Source organism: Carassius auratus, chromosome 38, assembly GCF_003368295.1.
Source record: "Carassius auratus strain Wakin chromosome 38, ASM336829v1, whole genome shotgun sequence".
Classification (NCBI taxonomy): Eukaryota; Metazoa; Chordata; class Actinopteri; order Cypriniformes; family Cyprinidae; genus Carassius; species Carassius auratus.
The window spans coordinates 23,470,142-23,488,559 of record NC_039280.1 but is presented as its reverse complement, the minus strand read 5'-3'; the positions used below and the strand labels follow the sequence as shown (position 1 = coordinate 23,488,559).

The following is an 18,418-nucleotide window of genomic DNA, read 5'->3' as shown; positions in this document are numbered from 1 at the left end:
ATGATTTGGCCTTAGTTCATTCACTTAATGAGCAGATTTAAGAATCTCCATTGTAAAAAAAAAAGAAAAGAAAGCACCGCGGAGCAAGTGTTGTTTTAATTAGCAGTTTTTTTCATACACGTTTTATTTTCTGAAATAATACACAAATGCATTTCAATGATCAAAATGCATCGATAATGTTTAAGAAGTGTCCATTTGTCTCTCGTAAACAGTGTGAGAGATGCGTTTAGGTTGCATATAATGGCATTGCACTCCATTGTGCTCCAAGGCTCTTGGAAATTTCTTGGAAAAACACTTTTCATGCTACTTCGATTACAGTGGTTTTGGGAAATGTTCCACAGCAATTATGTGCTACTTACATTTGTGTAACATTCAGCTTAGTGTTTTGGGAAATCCAGCTGTTGTAACTGTCAATTCACAAATATGATGTTTGGATAATGCTGTATTTTATTTAGCGATAAGTTTTCCGGTTCATGCATCAGCTTTTAATATCAGACGCATCAGAGTTTAATAATAAAATAACTTAACTTGAACATGACAAAAGAGAGAAAACACAGAGGAATCAGGAAGATTTGAGTCTTGTGTTTCACTCAGTCTTGAGGTTCATGTGAGATCAGTAAGTGGCTTAGAATTTTTTTTATGTTTTGTTCATGCCAAAACATTATCATACTCTTTTAACTGTAATTTGTATTTTTAAATCCAATGTGTGAACAGTTTGACATCTGTGTGGAATATGTTGGTCTGTGAATGGCTGCTCCATTCGTTTTGGATTTATTACAAAAATGTGTGATCCAGAAAAACATCCTGCCATCAAAGTATTACAGTGGAGAGGTTTCAAATTCTACTCCATTATGTGCAGAAAATATGCTCTTTGAGTTACTCCCTCCGTAAAATCAAGCTCTTCTACAGATGTTACTTATGTGCACAAACCAGGTCAGAATAAATGACTTTTATGGACATATTGTACAGATGGTTACAGTCAGTATCGTTTTCTTAGACTTGCTAACTAGCCTTAAGCCAGATACAGTATGTTGATATGTGTTTTTGTGTAATATGTGTAGTAGTGCGGTCTCATACCATAATGTTTCTCAGAGTGAAAAAATTGGAGGCCTAGAACAAAACCTTGGGGGATACCATGCAGTATATGACCCTTGTTTGCCTTGTTAAATTTTTATAATGATTTTTTTGCTTAAATGTGTGTTAATAAATATCAGTGTAGATCTTGTTTATTGCTGCAGCCATGTTTTAATATCTGCGTCAACTGTTTAATTCAGGCAAATCATTTTTAAACAATGATCTGATTAAACTGCAGCTAAATTTGGTCAAGAGCAGCTAACTCCTACAGTATGACTAACCTGTCTAACTTGAGAAAATGCAATAATTATTTCATCCTCAAAACACTCACTATATCTAACTGGTACCTTATAAGCATGATTTTTGTACTGTATCACATAGTGAACTTTGATGTGCATTCACATGCTTCCACTAGCGTTCACATCCTGGTTCAGTCCACACAATCTAGTCACTTTGGATTTCAGATCAATGCCCAGAAGTGCCCCCTATGTGCCCTTAGTGCACACCAAATGCTCTCAGAAGCCAGTTAATTAGATTACTAGATTTACTAGATTGAGAAAATGCTTTCCAGTTAATGCATGATATGCATCAGATGATTAGTAAAAACCAGCGGGAAACTCAGCCGTTCTTGTTTGACACATGAAAGCAAACCTTGTTGGTATATATGTTTGCACTTCTGTTTCCCATATTGGACGAGGTTGATGTAAGTGTGTTGATCACTGTTTAAATGTGAATAAAACCTGTAATTAAATTTGTTCCTCATATAAAAAGATTGTCTCTTCTGAAGACTTTCAAATCTCTTTTTGAAGCTTGAAAATGTTGATTGCCTAGAATTCTAATTATGGACAAAAACGATTAGAGAATATTAAATATCTTCATTTGTGATCTGAAGATGAATGAAAGTCTCATGGGTTTGGAATAATGTGAAGGTGAATAAATGATGAAACAATTTCATTTTTGGCTGAACCGTTCCTATCAGTATATTCTGGCCAACTACTGACTGCAAAGGAAGAAAAAAACATATCATTGATATGCAAACGTAAGTGACTTTCAGAGAAGTGGAGTCACAGTGGCAACGTGGTTTTTGGAGTTTCTGTCGCTCATCTACCCTGAGAGGCGGATGAAGCATCTGTTAATAAATAAATTGCATTTGGAAATGAGAGCAGCTCTCTCTAGATTTGCTTTGAGAATGGCTAATCTAGGGCTGCATCCATGGATGCTGGAGAAATCATAGAATTTGAGGTGATTTTACACAAGAATTATTGATCTCTTTTTTTCCTCGTCCCACTGTTGAAGTTCTTTGTTTTACACTGTGGCACTCGCCTCATAAATCCAAATAAGTAGGAAACCAAGTAGAGACATCACTGGCATCACAATTATTAAAAAAGTCTCTGTATGAGTCATTGCATATTTAGGAGTGTGCTCAGTAATGACCATTTCACTGCAGCCTCCCCTGTGTAAACATCAGCGATTCTGCCCTACTTCTGAAGTGTTAAAGAGAGGACAAGGACATGAGGGTAAGTTGCTCCTTCTGCCTAATGTTCCACTTCCACTTCTCTGAAAGTCTTTACAGTCTTAACCTTGATCAAACACCCAGCATGCTTCAGTGTTATTAATTACACAGAAAAGAGAGTCTTTAAATATTTAGACTGTTTGGAGTAATAGGTGGAGGAATTTCAGTGTGACACAACTACCAAATGACAAAATAGAATTGTGAATGTTGCTGTCATGCTAGGGCTGATACATGTCTGGCTTACACAAACTAAATTGGCTACATTTGAATTCAAATTGAGACTGTTAAAGCCGTTAGTGAAAGGCCTTGATGGTGTATATCATGTGACTGTTTGTCTGATGCTATCCAGACACTCAGCTTTGCTCTGTAGGAAGCAGAGCTTGCATGAAGGGATTGCATTATCATTGACGTTTTATGTAATTGTATGGTGGTTTTCAGTTTAGTAGTGATCGAAAGCTGTTATTTCTGCTTTTTCACTAATGGCACCTTCTATTGTCTGAAATGTACTTCACACCCCATCCATCTCGCACTGGATTTGACCATTTTCGCCATAGAACAGCCTAATTCATATTCAGAAAGCAGTACAGCGTGGGCACCATTAACAGTTCAAAAGCATAGAGAAACAAAGAGTCTGTGAAGTGTGTGTTTGTGCATTAACCTGTAAGCCTTCATATGCTTGTGTGTGTGTGTGTTTGTATATGTGTGTGTGTATTCGTGTGTGTGCGTGTTAATGAGAGTAGGTCATCAAGGATGACAAACACATTCTCAAAATGTCACCACGTCTACCCTCCAATTATTCAATTTTACTGATCCCATGCTGCTCGGTAACCCATTGCCTTGTTGCCCTTTCATTTGCCTTTGCAAACATTGAAAGCTAAAGAGGAAAAAGCCAAATCCATGAGCAAATATTAGCCAAGCGACACAAAGGCATTCCAGAGCAGTTTGTTGTCCTCTCACTCCCTGACTCATCTTTAACCCCTCTCAACAACTCCTTTCTTCTGCAGTCATTCTCCTAGAGCTGGTTTTACTCTCTTGCATGTGTAGCACGGTTACCTTATTTAAACCTGCACATCTGTAAAACACTGTATACAGGTGCTTCTCAATAAATTAAAATGTTGAGGAAAAGTTCATTCATTTCACTAATTCAACTTAAATTGTGAAACTCATGTATTAAATAAATTCAATGCACACAGACTGAAGTAGTTTAAGTCTTTGGTTCCTTTAATTGTGATAATTTTGGCTCACATTTAAAAAAAAAAAAAAAAAAAAAAAACAATTTACCATCTCAACAAATTAGAATATGGTGACATGCCAATCAGCTAATCAACTAAAAACACCTGCAAAGGTTTCCTGATCCTTCAAAATGGTCTCTATGACAATCTACACCCTTCACAAGGAGTGTAAGTCACAAAAATTAATTGCCAAAGAAGCTGGCTGTTCACAGAGTGCTGTATCCAAGCATGTTAACAGAAAGTTGAGTGGAACTAAAAAGTTTGGAAGAAACAGATGCACATCCAATCGAGAGAACCACAGCCTTATGAGGAATTGTCAAGCAAGCTGGATTCAAGAATTTTAGAAAACTTCACAAGGAATGGACTGAAGCTGGGGTCAATGCGTCAAGAGCCACCACACACAGACGCGTCAAGGAATTTGGTTACAAATAGTTAAGAGAATGTGAACGTGTAAAAACCATTAATGGTGTTGTTTTTTTAGCATTTAATACCACCTTTAATCATACCAGAGATTTTTGTATCTGACTAAAGGCACACTGTAAATCATGAATTGCTTCTTTCAATTACATAGCAAAGGTGTACAAAATAGTATCATCTGTGTACAGATGAGCCTTAGCTTGATTCAGATTCAAACCTAAATTATTTATATAAATGGAAAATAAAATAGGGCCCAAAACTGAACCTTGAGGGACACCCATTTTTGTCAAGTTCTGATCTATTCCTTGAGCAATTCCCCACTTGAAAAGGATAATCCCTCCACATGAAGCTTTTAACTGGATTTCACTCAATAAACAGCCATGGGAACAGTTGTTTGTCTTTTATTTACCATTCCTTGATAGCAGTAAACAGGTGAAAAACCTCAAAAGAAATGACAAATACCAGTTATTATTTGAGTTGACAGTCAAACTAAACAATTCTTCACATTCACCTCAGATAAACACAGTACTGTCATTACAAAATACAAGGTTTCCACTTTTAAGTATTTTCATAGTCAAGAATTATTCTAAGGCATCATTGTAGGCACACAACTATATATCCTTTACAAAACAATCAATTGTTATTTTAATTTTTAGAACCTTCTTATCTTTTAACAAAATAGCTTTAGCCAAATAATTTTAGACTATACATTTTTAACTGAATTAAGAACTTTGTTTATTAAGATTTCTACAAAGTTGAAATTACTTTTAACAATTTCAAACACATTCTTTGTCAAACAATGAATTTGGAATTTGATTACCCCACAAACAACATTTGAAGTTACAAATACCACTGCAAAAGTCCTATCAAAGTCAACAAGAGTTCGTGTTTGACTGCTTAAGGCAGTCTAGCCAAACATGGCCAATATGGCGCTAAGCGGCTGTCCTTCACAGTAGTGTGGAAGGCTTGGTCTTGCACAGTCACCTTGATGACAAAGATGGTTTCCTTGGTCTTGTGGTCCCTTAAATGCTCCTTTGAGTGCGGTCTAAAGACAACAAAGCCAGGTACTGGCATGCTCAGATTACCTGGAAGATTTGTTCCACCTGGTTCACCACTGATTGAAGGAGGAGGAGTTTCACCACTGAGGAGCTCCCAGGCAGTTTGTCAGCACAATTTTTACTTCTAGCAGGAATGAAGTACAGTTATTTAATGCCACACACTGAGTTCTACCACAGAAAACCAATTTAGCACATTACTACTAAAACCTATGTTTTGCAATCTTTGCAGACACTAAATGTTTTTTTATTGCTTTTATGAAGTATTCTAATTTGTTGAGATAGTGAATTGATGAGTTTTTGTTAAATGTCAGCCAAAATCATCACAATTAAAAGAACCAAAGACTTAAACTACAGTACTTCAGTCTCTGTGCATTGAATTTATATAATACATGAGTTCCACAATTTGAGTTGAATTACTGAAATAAATGAAGTTTTCCTCAAAATTCTAATTTATTGAGAAGCACCTGTACTATTCTAAATGCTAGAACATCTGAAAAGCAACCCAGGCTCATTTGAGAAAAACATGCCGTCATTTCTTGCACTTTTTGTGACTCTTTCAAAGTGAAATGTATAGTGAGTGATGCTTAAAGCATGTTCAGTTTTACTGGAAACAGACAAGCATGTATTTTTGGTTGTTGTACATATCACACCAGTTCAGAAATGTGTAGTGTGAGGCTCTAAAAGGTCAATGCTCTGTCACGTTTAAAAATAATTTAGCACCTACACTTTCTCTGACTTTTTTTTTTAGTAAAAGCAAACGTGAGATAAAAGTGTTGCTGAATCAACCGTGTCATTTTAGCTTGGTTCTGCTTGAGCGTTTAATCGAGTGTCACGACTCACAAGACTCAAACCAAAGTGCTACACAGTACAATTGCAATTCTGTACCAGGTGTGAAACAGAGCAAGTTTACTATGTCAGAAATACCCTACCTGGTCTTATGGCAAAAACGTACCTGGGGGCACTTTTTCACGAAACATGAAATACATACCAGGTACAAAAAAAAGAACACTATAAGCAGTAAAACTCTGACACCTTTTATTCCTTTTCAGACAAATTTACAATTTCGATAAATAAAGCGTAATTTTCGCACAGTTACTTGAATATTATGATATTATGTAATGACTTGAAAATAATTTTAATATGCTGGGATATTTGAAAACTGCTTTTGATTGTTAGCATTACACATATCCAGCTTTATATCTATGGGTTTTTATAGATGATACGCTTGTTTGCTAACATACTTGAGAAGTGAAGAACTCCGGATCAAATCCTGTGTATCTACGGTTCGACTAAACAGTTAAAATCTACATATTACATAGCGGCATGGTTGCATCAACAAATACGATTTTATATCTGTTTTGCATTTGTTAATACTATTGGGTGGTCTTAGGGTTGGGTTTGGTGTAGGGCATATCTCCAACACGATAAAGCATTAACTTTTAGCAACTCTCCACTGATATTTGAATTCTGAACCGCTGCAATACGTACAAGAAGCAACATAATAAAAACACAGCAATACGTACCTATATCAACATAATAAAACTTGCCAGGGATCATGTATTGAACCCATGTTTAAGCACCACTCAGTGGACATTTCTCTTTGAAACTGCAGCAAAACATGCAGTAAGGTCCATAAAAACAGTGTTGCAGAAGAGTACCCAGAGGTACAGAAGACCAAATTAGAAAAACCAAATGGAGCTGATTATATGATGCAAACTTTAAAATGTAGTTCTCACATTAACATAGATGTTTAAAAATCAAATCTGCGCTTTATTTATATAAGAAATATATTTTTATTTATTAAAAATGTGTTTCGCCAATTTCGAAGACTGTCAGCTCCATGAGATCAGCTGGAGCTCAGTGCTCATGGTTACTCACGAGAGCTAGTCCTTCTGACATTTGCTACTGGTTCTGATTTCATTCAACATAAAATATTATTTGTTTTGGGTAAATCTAACAGGTTATCTTTGGTCTTTATTCAATTTATCTATATGTAAAAATTTAAATAAAAAGAGGGAACTGATATAATATTTCATATCATTGCTATGTGGGCTGTATGTATATACACATTTCCCTGAACTTCATTTCTAATATGTTTTAAATAAATAATATAAGGAGGCACTTGTATTTTATATCATATTTCGTCTTATTGTAAATATGAAGGATGTTATCAATTATGCTGCTGTTTGCAGAATTCACACTCCTGAGTCGAACTTGAAAAGTCCAAACTACCGAGGATGCAAGGCCAAAAATTTGCTTACTTTTTACTGAGAAACGCGCAAAGACCTATGTCTCCAGACTATTTGCCTAATCTTCAGGGTACTTTAGATCATGGTGGAAACACAGACAGCAACACGTCTTGGGGGAAAATAGTTCCTGGGGAAAAGGATCCTAGTACAATTGTTCCGGGTAATTTCGGTGGAGACGCGGCAGAAGTTGTTAATTTCAGGTGGAAATCTTCAGTGAATTGGTATGTGAATGGAGCACATTGTACTAATGAGTCTAGCTTGTCTAAATATCATTGTAAGTTCTGACAGGGAAACAATAAGATGAGCAAACACTCTCGCAAAAGTACACAGACGCATCCAGTGGTCATAGTCTCTGGAAGGAGGACTCTACCCACAACACAGCTACACAGAGACTTTCAAATTATTCCTCTGAAGAAATTAAACCTATAGGTCTAAGAACGCAGGAGTCGTTGTGCAACCGATGCATAACCCTAGGTGTCTCACCCTTGGCCTCGGGTCTAAATGCTGCTCCCATCGCTGTCACGGACTGAAGATGGATTGGTCAGCCTGGGCCCCTGGAGCTGTGTTTGCCTGAGGAAGACCTGAGGTGGAGAGGTCAGTGTGGTGGGCTGACCGGGGGCACAGATGATGTCCACGCTATACTGAGAGCTCTTACTGCCTATTCACACACCAGTGCTGACTTTCCTTAGAGGGAAGGTTGTAAATGAAGAAGACAAAGATAATCCGATACACATCCCTGATTGAAGGGGGCTCAGTGGGACTGGATTGGATTGTGTTGTGCCGAACCCCTTCAGACACGAGCTGTGATTGTCCTTCTCTCTGACGAGGCTGGTGCTTGGCTTGAAATCGCAATCAGTTTTTACAGAGTAACAACAAAAAAAAACATTTATTGTTTTGAAAGATGCAGGATTTGTGAATGCAGTCAACATTGTGCAGAATTGAAGAGGTAAATTACATTTAGTTTCACGTTTAGAGCGAGAAACAAGAGTATGGTGATCTGGTTTTCACAGTTATCATCCCTGATTGCATTTGTACAGACACAAGTGTGTGTAAGGATTGAAGTCGTTTCTTTTTTCTTTTTTTTTTTAGAAATGGCCAACAGGACAGTCTTTTCTCCTATCTGGGATTTTTAAGAGGGCACCCTCTCTCTATATAGGCTCTATTTATTTCCTCTCTGTTTTAAAGTTTCCTATGTTGAAGCCTCTGGGCTGTTTTAAACATATCGTGAATCTGGCAGAAACATGGCAGAGAATGACCTTTCCCAAAGAAGGCAGAGCTCTGGCTTTCTGGAGGGGACTGTGGGAGTTTGGAAGTATGAAAACATTAGCATTGGAGTCCAGAGTGATCATGAGAGCCTCTCACACACTGACTCCTGTCTGTTCCTGCTCCATTGTTCCTGACCACACACACACACACACACACACACACACACTCAGTTCCAGCTGGGTACCTTGGTCTCCTAGCAACCTTCACCTCAGTAATTTGACTGGCGGCACCTACAGCGAGGAATCATTGATTCACAAAGCCTCAGGACATTTATATTACACCCGCAGAAACAGACCTTTAGATTTCTGTGGGCCGTGAATATATCGCTGCTGTATTTCACTCGGACATCACGTTGTTTGCTTGGCTGTATGTCAACACCAGTGAAATATACTGAATGCAAGATCATAATGACATTTTCTGCTCTGAATTTGTGTAAATAGTCAGAACGTATGGTAGCTCAGTTATTAATATGGGAAAACAGCACACATATCATGTTTATGATATCTGAATCAAGTTAAAATCACAATTTATTTATAAAGCACCTTAAAAACAACAGTGTACCAAAGTGCTGAACAAATCCATAAAAATAAACAGTGTCCATGAACACTAACTCCTCCCACCACCGTGTGATTGGGCTAGTCACCAGAGGACCCAGGTTTGACTCCGCCTCTAGATTAACCTTTTTTTCTCCATTTTCAAATCTCATATCACATCAGAAAGGCTTTTATTTTCAATAAACATGAAGGCAATAATCAAAACGTTGACAATAAAGTATGGGGTAGGATTAGTGTAGGGAGTGCTTTATTCAATTCAATTCAAGTTTATTTGTATAGCGCTTTTTACGATACAAATCATTACAAAGCAACTTTACATAATATTAAGTTTCTACAATATTTAGTAGTAGCTTATAAGTGGTGACTGTCAGTTTATGTGCACATGACAGACATTTTCAGAAAAATTAATACAAGACGTAGTCAGCCAGATGATGAACACTATTAAAAGCAGTTATTATATGATGCAGTCACACTTGTAGCAATATTTGTTAGTTCTGTTTGTTGGTTCAGGGTCAGCATCATCTGAGGTCCTCTGAGGGTCAGCATCATCTCTTCTCAGGTGTTCTGGATCCAGACTGGAGCTTGTGTAGATCCTAGTTACCACGAGATGAAGATCCCAGCAGAAACAGAGAAGTAAACAGAGACATCATTAGCATAGCTGCTGATCCAACAAAGTAAAATTAATTAGTTTAACCCAAGATAATGAATAAGAATGCGCATTTGATCAGATGCAACTACACTCACAATTTATGAGATGCTGTATTCAAATGCTTGGCGAAAGAGATGTGTTTTTAATCTAGATTTAAACAGAGAGAGTGTGTCTGAACCCCGAACATTATCAGGAAGGCTATTCCAGAGTTTGGGAGCCAAATGTGAGAAAGCTCTACCTCCTTTAGTGGACTTTGCTATCCTAGGAACTACCAAAAGTCCAGAGTTTTGTGACCTTAGGGAGTGTGATGGGTTGTAGCGTGGTAGAAGGCTAGTTAGGTACGCAGGAGCTAAACCATTTAGGGCCTTATAGGTAAGTAATGATCATTTGTAACTCATACAGAACTTAATAGGTAGCCAGTGCAGAGACTGTAAAATTGGGGTAATATGATCATATTTTCTTGACCTGGTAAGGACTCTAGCTGCTGCATTTTGGACGACCTGTAGCTTGTATATTGAAGAAGCAGGACAACCACCTAGAAGTGCATTACAATAGTCCAGTCTAGAGGTCATGAATGCATGAACTAGCTTTTCTGCATCAGAAACAGATAACATGTTTCGTAGCTTGCCAATGTTTCTAAGTTGGAAGAATGCAGTTTTTGTAACATTGGAAATATGATTTTAACAAGACAAATTGCTGTCTAATATAACACCCAGATTTCTGACTGTAGAGGAAGTAACAGTACATCCGTCTAGTTGCAGATTGTAATCTACAAGATTCTGTGTAGTGTTTTAGACTTTCTGTGTTAGACTTTATTGTCCCAACAAGTTGGCATCCATTTAATAATCTGATTATAATTTACACTCAATACGTTTTTATTGCATACTGTTTTATAATGTATCACAATACTGAGGTGCAGATAATTGCCACTATTTGCACTAAGTAGTATTAATAGATGAAAATCCTGCTATTTTAACAGTGTAAATAAAATCTATTTGCATTTAGTGTACCTAGCATCCATCACCTTTCCCTTCATGCAAATAGCCGCTGCCAAAAATAAAATAGAGTAAAATAACATATATATAAAAAAAACAGAGAAAAACATGTTAGAGTAGATAAAAATCAGCCAGCACAAATGAATCTGATCCAATCTAATGATCCTTGCAAAATAGCAAAAGGCTCATCAAACAAATAAAACACAAAGATAAGACTGTAAAAAATATTTTAGCAACATTACTGGAGTATGTTTTACAAAAACGCTTTTTCAGTCTTTCTACTTCAATATCTCATGCTTAATTCATTGTTTCACTCACGTTTCTTTGTAATTATTTGCAACTAATAATAGCATATAATAAATATGGGGTTTCAATTTAATATCAATTTATGATTGAGATCAGAATAGAATAGAATTTGCTGTTGATCTGTGAATCACCTGTGTATTTATGTGTATGTTTAGTTTGCTGCCACTGCTAGTATTATTATTATTATTATTATTATTGGTTTATTACATGTCTATTACATGGCAATCCACCAGTTATTAATGATCATGAGGCAGTATTGCTGTTTCAGGGTTATTTTGGCAGTTTTGGCTGTTGGATCTGAGCGTTTAGAAGGAAACTAAACATTCCTGGTAAGGTGTATGTGCTGTTACTGAGTCACGTTTGTCTTTAGCTGATGAACAAAAGTGAAAAATGATCATGTCCTCTGTCACCCAGAGCACCGAGGCAAAATAACCGTCCAGTGAAGCTTTATGAACCGATGAAGAGACCAATCACTGGCCTCTGACCGCAATACACCCGACTCATTACCCATGTGTGTGTGTGTGTGTGTGTGTGTGTTTTAGCAGAAGCCTTCTATCTTTGTTTATTCAGTCCTCATGCTCTCCTCTGCTGCCTAAAGTGTCTCAGAGAGTGACACACATAATTCACGGTCACACACTCGCTCTCCCGCTGCAGAGACGCACAGGTACAAAGATCAACACAGTCTTACTGTGCTCTCAACGCCTCCACTCCCATTTCCGCTGCTAGCAACCAATCTTTCCTTCTGAACATTTCATAGCGTCAGGAGATTGGACTGTGCATTCATCTGAGGATTGCCAAACACAATTCTTACTTGAGTGCAAAAAGCTACCTGGCAAACGAGGAGAAAAAAGAAGCCATGCTTTGAATATTCATATTTAGCACACGGAAGCGAGCAGGAGAAGAATGCGTGAGAAATGTGTGAGAGAGCAGATATGAATGAACCCGGTCTGATCCTGCTAAAGTGCCCTCACATGATTGACACTCAATAGAGCGGCAGACAAAACACTAGACCCTTCTCTCTGTCCTGCACTTCCTCATATTGTTCAGTCCCAAGACGTTTTGGCTGGAATCATAATTTCCAGACCAGGATTCATTTTAATCAACTGCCTGCTGTTATAAAGTGCTGGAGTTGCATCGTAAGCTTTCAGAATGCATCATGTATGACTTTATACACATGTGTGAATATGTGTTTACAGGCGGTTTAGCATTTTCAATTAGATGGACATTTCTAATGCATTGCATTGTGGGAAACAGAGTATTCTTGGTGTTGTTGATTGGCTTTATTGATGTTTGTGGGGTTATTTTATATTGGCACCGGCTTCTGGCTTGTTTTTTATTCATACTTTCAGATGCTTTCAAATGATCAAGCCAAATCTAGTTTATTTGAATGGGTTGAAGCATTGTGACTGTGAGAAATGTGCTTTAAGGAATTAAATAATTATACAGTAGCTTTGTCACAAAAAACCTTTCCACTTTTCTTTTTCATGCATGCGATGTTTGCTGCCTGTTTTTCATGCATTTGGACATAAACAGTACTTCTGCTTGGAGATGTTTAGCTTGGCTTGTGTATCTCTGTTGCAGAACAGCATTCAGATGAAGCAGGAGACTCAGATGAGCGAGAGAACACATTTAGTATTGTATTCGATTATTATAAAGTGTTTAACTTGAAGCAATGTGGATCCTTGTCACTTTTTGCGTCCATATATCTTTGCTTTGATAAAACGTGTGTTTGTCAGAAGGAAAAGCTGAACAGAAATGACATGAGTGTTTTCTCCAGTACTTCAGCGAGATCTTTATCGTTTGTTTCTATCACTCATCTACCCACCAAACATCCCACATCACAATTTACACAATAGCCGCCTTCTTTTCTGGATATTCTTGGGTTTGTTTGGTTAAGAAGTTGACTATTTTAGATACGTGTGCATGTTTAGATTTCAGAACAGTAAACAGTAAAGCTCTCGGAGAGCTAAACCTCGCGTTTGAGCATAAAGAGAGTAAGTGGTGATGAAGAAAGCTCAAAGCTCAGCAAGGCTTTGACTGTTGGTCTGAATCTTGAGGGAATGAAAGCTATTTGTGTTGTCTCTGTGGTTACTGGACTTCCTCGGGAGGCTTCCGGACGATTCCCAGCTCCCTCGGGAAGCCTTCATAACTCAGGGATAATGGCATGCGGAGCAGGGAGAGGAAGACAATCCTAGTTCTGTATGGTGTTAAGCCTGCAGCTTCACAAACAGCATGTGCTACTGAACTGAGAATGGTCAGGCTCCTGTGTTTCTGACCTGAAGAGGATTGTCTTTTCTCTGAAAGTGCTTGGTAGTGTCAGTTCATTAGACTAAAACTTACTGGGTATATAATAAAGCACTATATAAATGCCTAATTCATTCATATGAACCCACCAAAAATAAATAAATAATAGATATATAGTTTCAGTTTTCCCCACCTTGTTACATTTGTGGTGTTATTGGTCAAAAATGATCAGCCTTTTAAAAATTGCTGAGAAATGTCCACTCATGCTACATTATCACCAGATATGTTCCTGCAGTTATCTATCACAGGTGTTGTACTTCCTTTAGGAGCTGATTGATAGACTCATTGATCTGGGGTTTTGAGAAAGCATTGCCACATTCACAAATCAAGTCTAATGTAATCTGTTTCTGTGTCTCCACTCAAAACTTGAGGTGCTTGAGCTCAGATCAATGAGGTCTATGACCATTCAGGTCCAAAAACAAATATAAAACCTGTGCTAACTGAAGAAAACACAAGCTGATGAAAAGATTGAATCCAAGATCTGGTGGTAATATACCATAATGAAAATGTGTGAGCTATGTTTAAAGGATTGTTCATTTTTGACTGGGAAAATCAAATCAAAGCACAAGGGTTAGGCTAAGTCCTTTTATTTTAGTCTTGGATTAATGCTAAGATCCTACACATATAGTCTTCCCTTATACGAATAAAACAAATAAGAGACTGTGGACTGGTTGTTGATTGATTAAAGACTGAAACGAATGAAGTGTAAGTGACTGCTTTGAAGGAGCTAAAGGGAAATGGCATGTTACTTTCTTGTTAGCTCCAGAGATCGTCCTCTGTTGAGGGTTCCTCGTTCGTCACATGCTTTCAGAGGACGGCCCTCTCCCAAACACGCCACCAGACCTCATTAGTTCTGTCTGCTTTATCACCAACCCTTAACCTACAGCAGCAGACTTCAAGAGAAACACACCATCATCATCATCATCACCATCGCTTGAATCAGGAAATGATCTGGGACATTACTGTGTGTAAGAGCCCAATAAAGAGCCTAACTCGAGAGGAAGGAATCTGCTGTGTGTTCTCCTCTCATTAGTGTTGAGAGATGCACAATTAGCCTCTCAAACATCAGCGTGTAATCCACTCAGATTACCCAGAGAGCTTTGTGCTCAGCAGACGATCACTTTAAAGCATGACGACAGGATTTAGGATTCTGGCTTTGAGCTGGCGCTTCGCATGGCCTGCGATGACACGTCTGTCTGTTGACTTTCACAAGCGTCCTCAGTCTGTTATCACGGCCGAGCCTTTGTTTCGTGTTCAGAGTCATGTTCCGAACAAAGAACTGCTTTTCAGATTCTCAGTGCGTAACCATTTTATTTACCTCTTTGCAGGTTTTTTTCTTTCTGTAAAAAAAAAAATCTGTATTTAGCAGGGTTATTATAGTTACATGAAACGAAAAAAAAAACATCGCAATCATTTATTGAAACATGACTGAAATGAAATATAAAAAATATTTTCATTAAAAAAAGCTATTTATCATATTTATTTAGTTAACTTGTTGTTATAATAATAATAATAATAATAATAATAATAATAAATTGAAATAAAAAGGAATCAATACATTAAAAAATCAGACAATTTTTTGTAGCAGATAAAAAATGCTTATATATATATATATATATATATATATATATATATATATATATATATTATATATTCATATAGTTAAAAATATGAATAAAAACTATAATACAAAAAAAATGATGATGGATATAATATATAACCAGTTATTTTATGTAATTTTACAATAAAAGTCTGCCAATTGTACAATATGTTAAATATAACAAATCCATGTATAATTTACAGTAAAAAAAACAGTTTTGCTATGTTTGTTATCAGTTATGTACATTAGGGATGTATTTTACATCTTCTGCTGTTTAATGAATGTTTATTGGATAGTTTTGTGTTACCATGATGGTGTTTATTGCTTGCGTGAATGATTCTATACATTAGTGTATACTTCAGCGTCTGGAAAAGCTGCTTGTGATGAACTGATTCTTCATGTCGCTGTCTATTTTACCATCTGCATTATTATGGTGGTTGTCAATTCATGTTAAAGACACAAAACTGATTTTAGTAGCAGCATGCATTGTTGAATTTACCAGTTCACACTTTGTAAATTACAGTTTTATACTGTAAAAATGTACAGTTTGTTCTGTAAATGTTTTTACAGTTTTCTGTATTTTGTACATAATTATTTTGACAACCACAGCTGCTAAAATTCTTTTGTAAAAACTACAGATTTGTATTTTATTTTATTTTTTAATACAGTGTTTTACAGTTTTAACACAATGAGTGTAACATGGGGACATAAATGCATCAGGCAATGTGTCATGATCATCCCTCGCTCATATTTGCTATTATTTGGTGGTTTAATTTGAACATCTGATATCTAAACAGTGTGTGTGTGTGTGTGTGTGTAATAGCTCTGAATGATCTCTACTGTATATGCATTAATTATAAGCTTCAATTTGGGACCGAGATCTCAATTGCAGCTAATTCTTGTGTAATGCACCTGTAATGTAAATGAACTGGCATTGTGTGTGTGTGTGTGTATTATGTGATGTATTTAATCCCAGATTTTCTCTTTTTCCAGAGACTTGAGTGAGAACTTCATCCAGGCGATTCCTCGCAAGGCCTTCAGAGGAGCAACGGACATCAAGAACCTGTGAGCTCATGACACCACAGCACAGAGATGACTAAACCAGGCCATGTTTAACCCTCCCTTCACTGTGTTTTACAGTCAGCTAGACAAGAATCACATCAGCTGCATCGAGGACGGAGCTTTCCGTGCACTACGAGGACTTGAAGTTTTGTGAGTATATAAACACACGTGTTTTACAGTCTTTAGCATCCATCATTAACACTGTGCCCGTCTCACCTCAGCGCCCTCTGGGGGCCAGTCTGCCAACCCTGCCAGTGTTCCAGGGCGCAGCAGGTCCCAGCGAGCATCACTCTCAGTATCTTCCGCCCATGCGTGTAGCGGGGCTGAGACGCTCGCCACCCCTGCGGGGGCCTCTTACACCAAAAATCAGTCTCGAGAGGCTGATTCCCTTAGTAGATTATTTAGCAGCGTGGAAACTACTGCCAAATGTATCTCGATGGGTCCTGCACACAGTAGAAAAAGGCTACCGTATTCAGTTCGGCTCCGTGCCGCCAGTATTCAACGGGGTCGTTCAGACGATAGTCGGCCTCAGGCAGGGTCTGATTATGGAACAGGAAGTGAAAACCCTATTAGAGAAGGAGGCCATCGAGGTGGTCCCTCCTCAGGACAGGGAGTCCGGATTTTACAGCCGGTATTTCATAGTTCCAAAGAAGGATGGGGGGTTGCGTCCGATCATAGACTTGAGGGTCTTAAATCGTTCAGTTATGAGACTAAAATTCAGAATGCTCACAATCAAGCATGTTGTAGCTCAGATCAGGTCTGAGGACTGGTTTGTCACAATAGATCTCAAAGACGCATATTTCCACATATCCATTCTTCCACAACACAGGAAGTTTCTGAGGTTTGCTTTCGGGGGCGAAGCCTACCAATATCGAATACTTCCCTTTGGCCTTGCACTCTCACCCCGCACGTTCACAAAATGTGTAGACGTGGCTCTGGTCCCCCCATCTGCATTCTCAACTATATCGACGATTGGTTGATCTTAGCTCAGTCAGAGCAGGTTGCGGTTCGGCATCGAGATGTCGTCCTCGCACATATGGGGGAGCTGGGTTTGAGACTGAACGCCAAGAAGAGTGTGCTTTCTCCGGTTCAGGGAACCACCTATCTAGGTGTAGTATGGGATTCAACCGCGATGCAGGCACGATTGTCCCCTGCTCGTAATGAGTCGATCCGCATCTCAATCGAGAGAGTCAAAGAAGGCCAGTCACTCACTGTCAAACAATTTCAGAGATTGTTGGGTCTGATGGCAGCTGCGTCCAACGTGATACCTCTTGGCCTGCTGTACATGAGACCCCTACAGTGGTGGCTCAAGACCAAGGTATTTTCCCCGAGGGGCAATTTACTTCGCATTATCAAGGTCATGCGGCGCTGCCTCCGTGCCTTAGACATGTGGAAGAAACCTTGGTTCTTGAAACTGGGCCAGGGAGATACCGATCAGGACGGACATACTCTCGCAGGCGCAGGGTACGATAATTCACCCTCACCCGGAGTTGTGGAAGCTGTGGGTGTGGCCCCTGAGGGGGCACAACTGTTAGCAGCCGGTCTCTCAACCGAGGTTGTTGAGACCCTTCTCCAATCCAGAGCTCCCTCAATGAGGAAACTGTATGCCCTGAGGTGGAAACTCTTCACCTCATGGTGCAGAGACCGCCAGTTAGACCCAGCAAACTGCCCGGTTGGTACAGTTCTGGAGTTTCTACAGGCTAGGCTCTCTGCAGGGTGGACCCACTCCACGTTGAAGGTCTACGTGGCGGCTATTGCAACCTACCACGCCCTTCTCGATGGCCAGCCTCTGGGAAGACACCCCCTAGTTACACGTTTCCTCCGCGGTGCGCTGAGGCTGAGACCTCCAGTACGGTCCCGTATTCCCCCGTGAGACTTGGTTGTGGTGTTAGAGGCAATGTGCAAACCCCTGTTTGAACCTATTCAAGATATCTCAGACAGACATCTCTCACTTAAAACCTCCTTTCTGTTGGCTATCACCTCTCTGCGGAGAGTAGGAGACCTTCAGGCCCTCTCTGTGGCCCCTAGTTATCTTGAGTTTGCACCAGGAATGGACTAAAGCAGTCCAGTTCGAGCACTGGACGCATACGTCCACAGAGCTGCCCTGTGGAGAAAGACCGGCCAATTGCTTGTATGCTA

General features: G+C 38.7%; 1 protein-coding gene across 2 annotated transcripts in view; it reads left to right on the top strand.

Moving 5' to 3' along the window:
• The window catches only part of LOC113057424 (slit homolog 1 protein-like), a 60,106-nt gene that overhangs the window by 13,934 nt on the left and 27,754 nt on the right, over positions 1 to 18,418 (top strand). The window contains exons 1-3 of one of the 2 annotated variants that reach the window (XM_026224831.1): positions 2,497 to 2,591; positions 16,211 to 16,282; positions 16,358 to 16,429. Coding sequence is in view for 1 of the 2 variants with exons in the window: in XM_026224830.1 (XP_026080615.1) it covers positions 16,211 to 16,282; positions 16,358 to 16,429 (144 nt within the window). In the remaining variant the exon portion in view is untranslated. Of the gene's footprint in view, positions 1 to 2,496; positions 2,592 to 16,210; positions 16,283 to 16,357; positions 16,430 to 18,418 lie in introns of those variants that run through there. The other variant, XM_026224830.1, reaches the window with a different exon arrangement.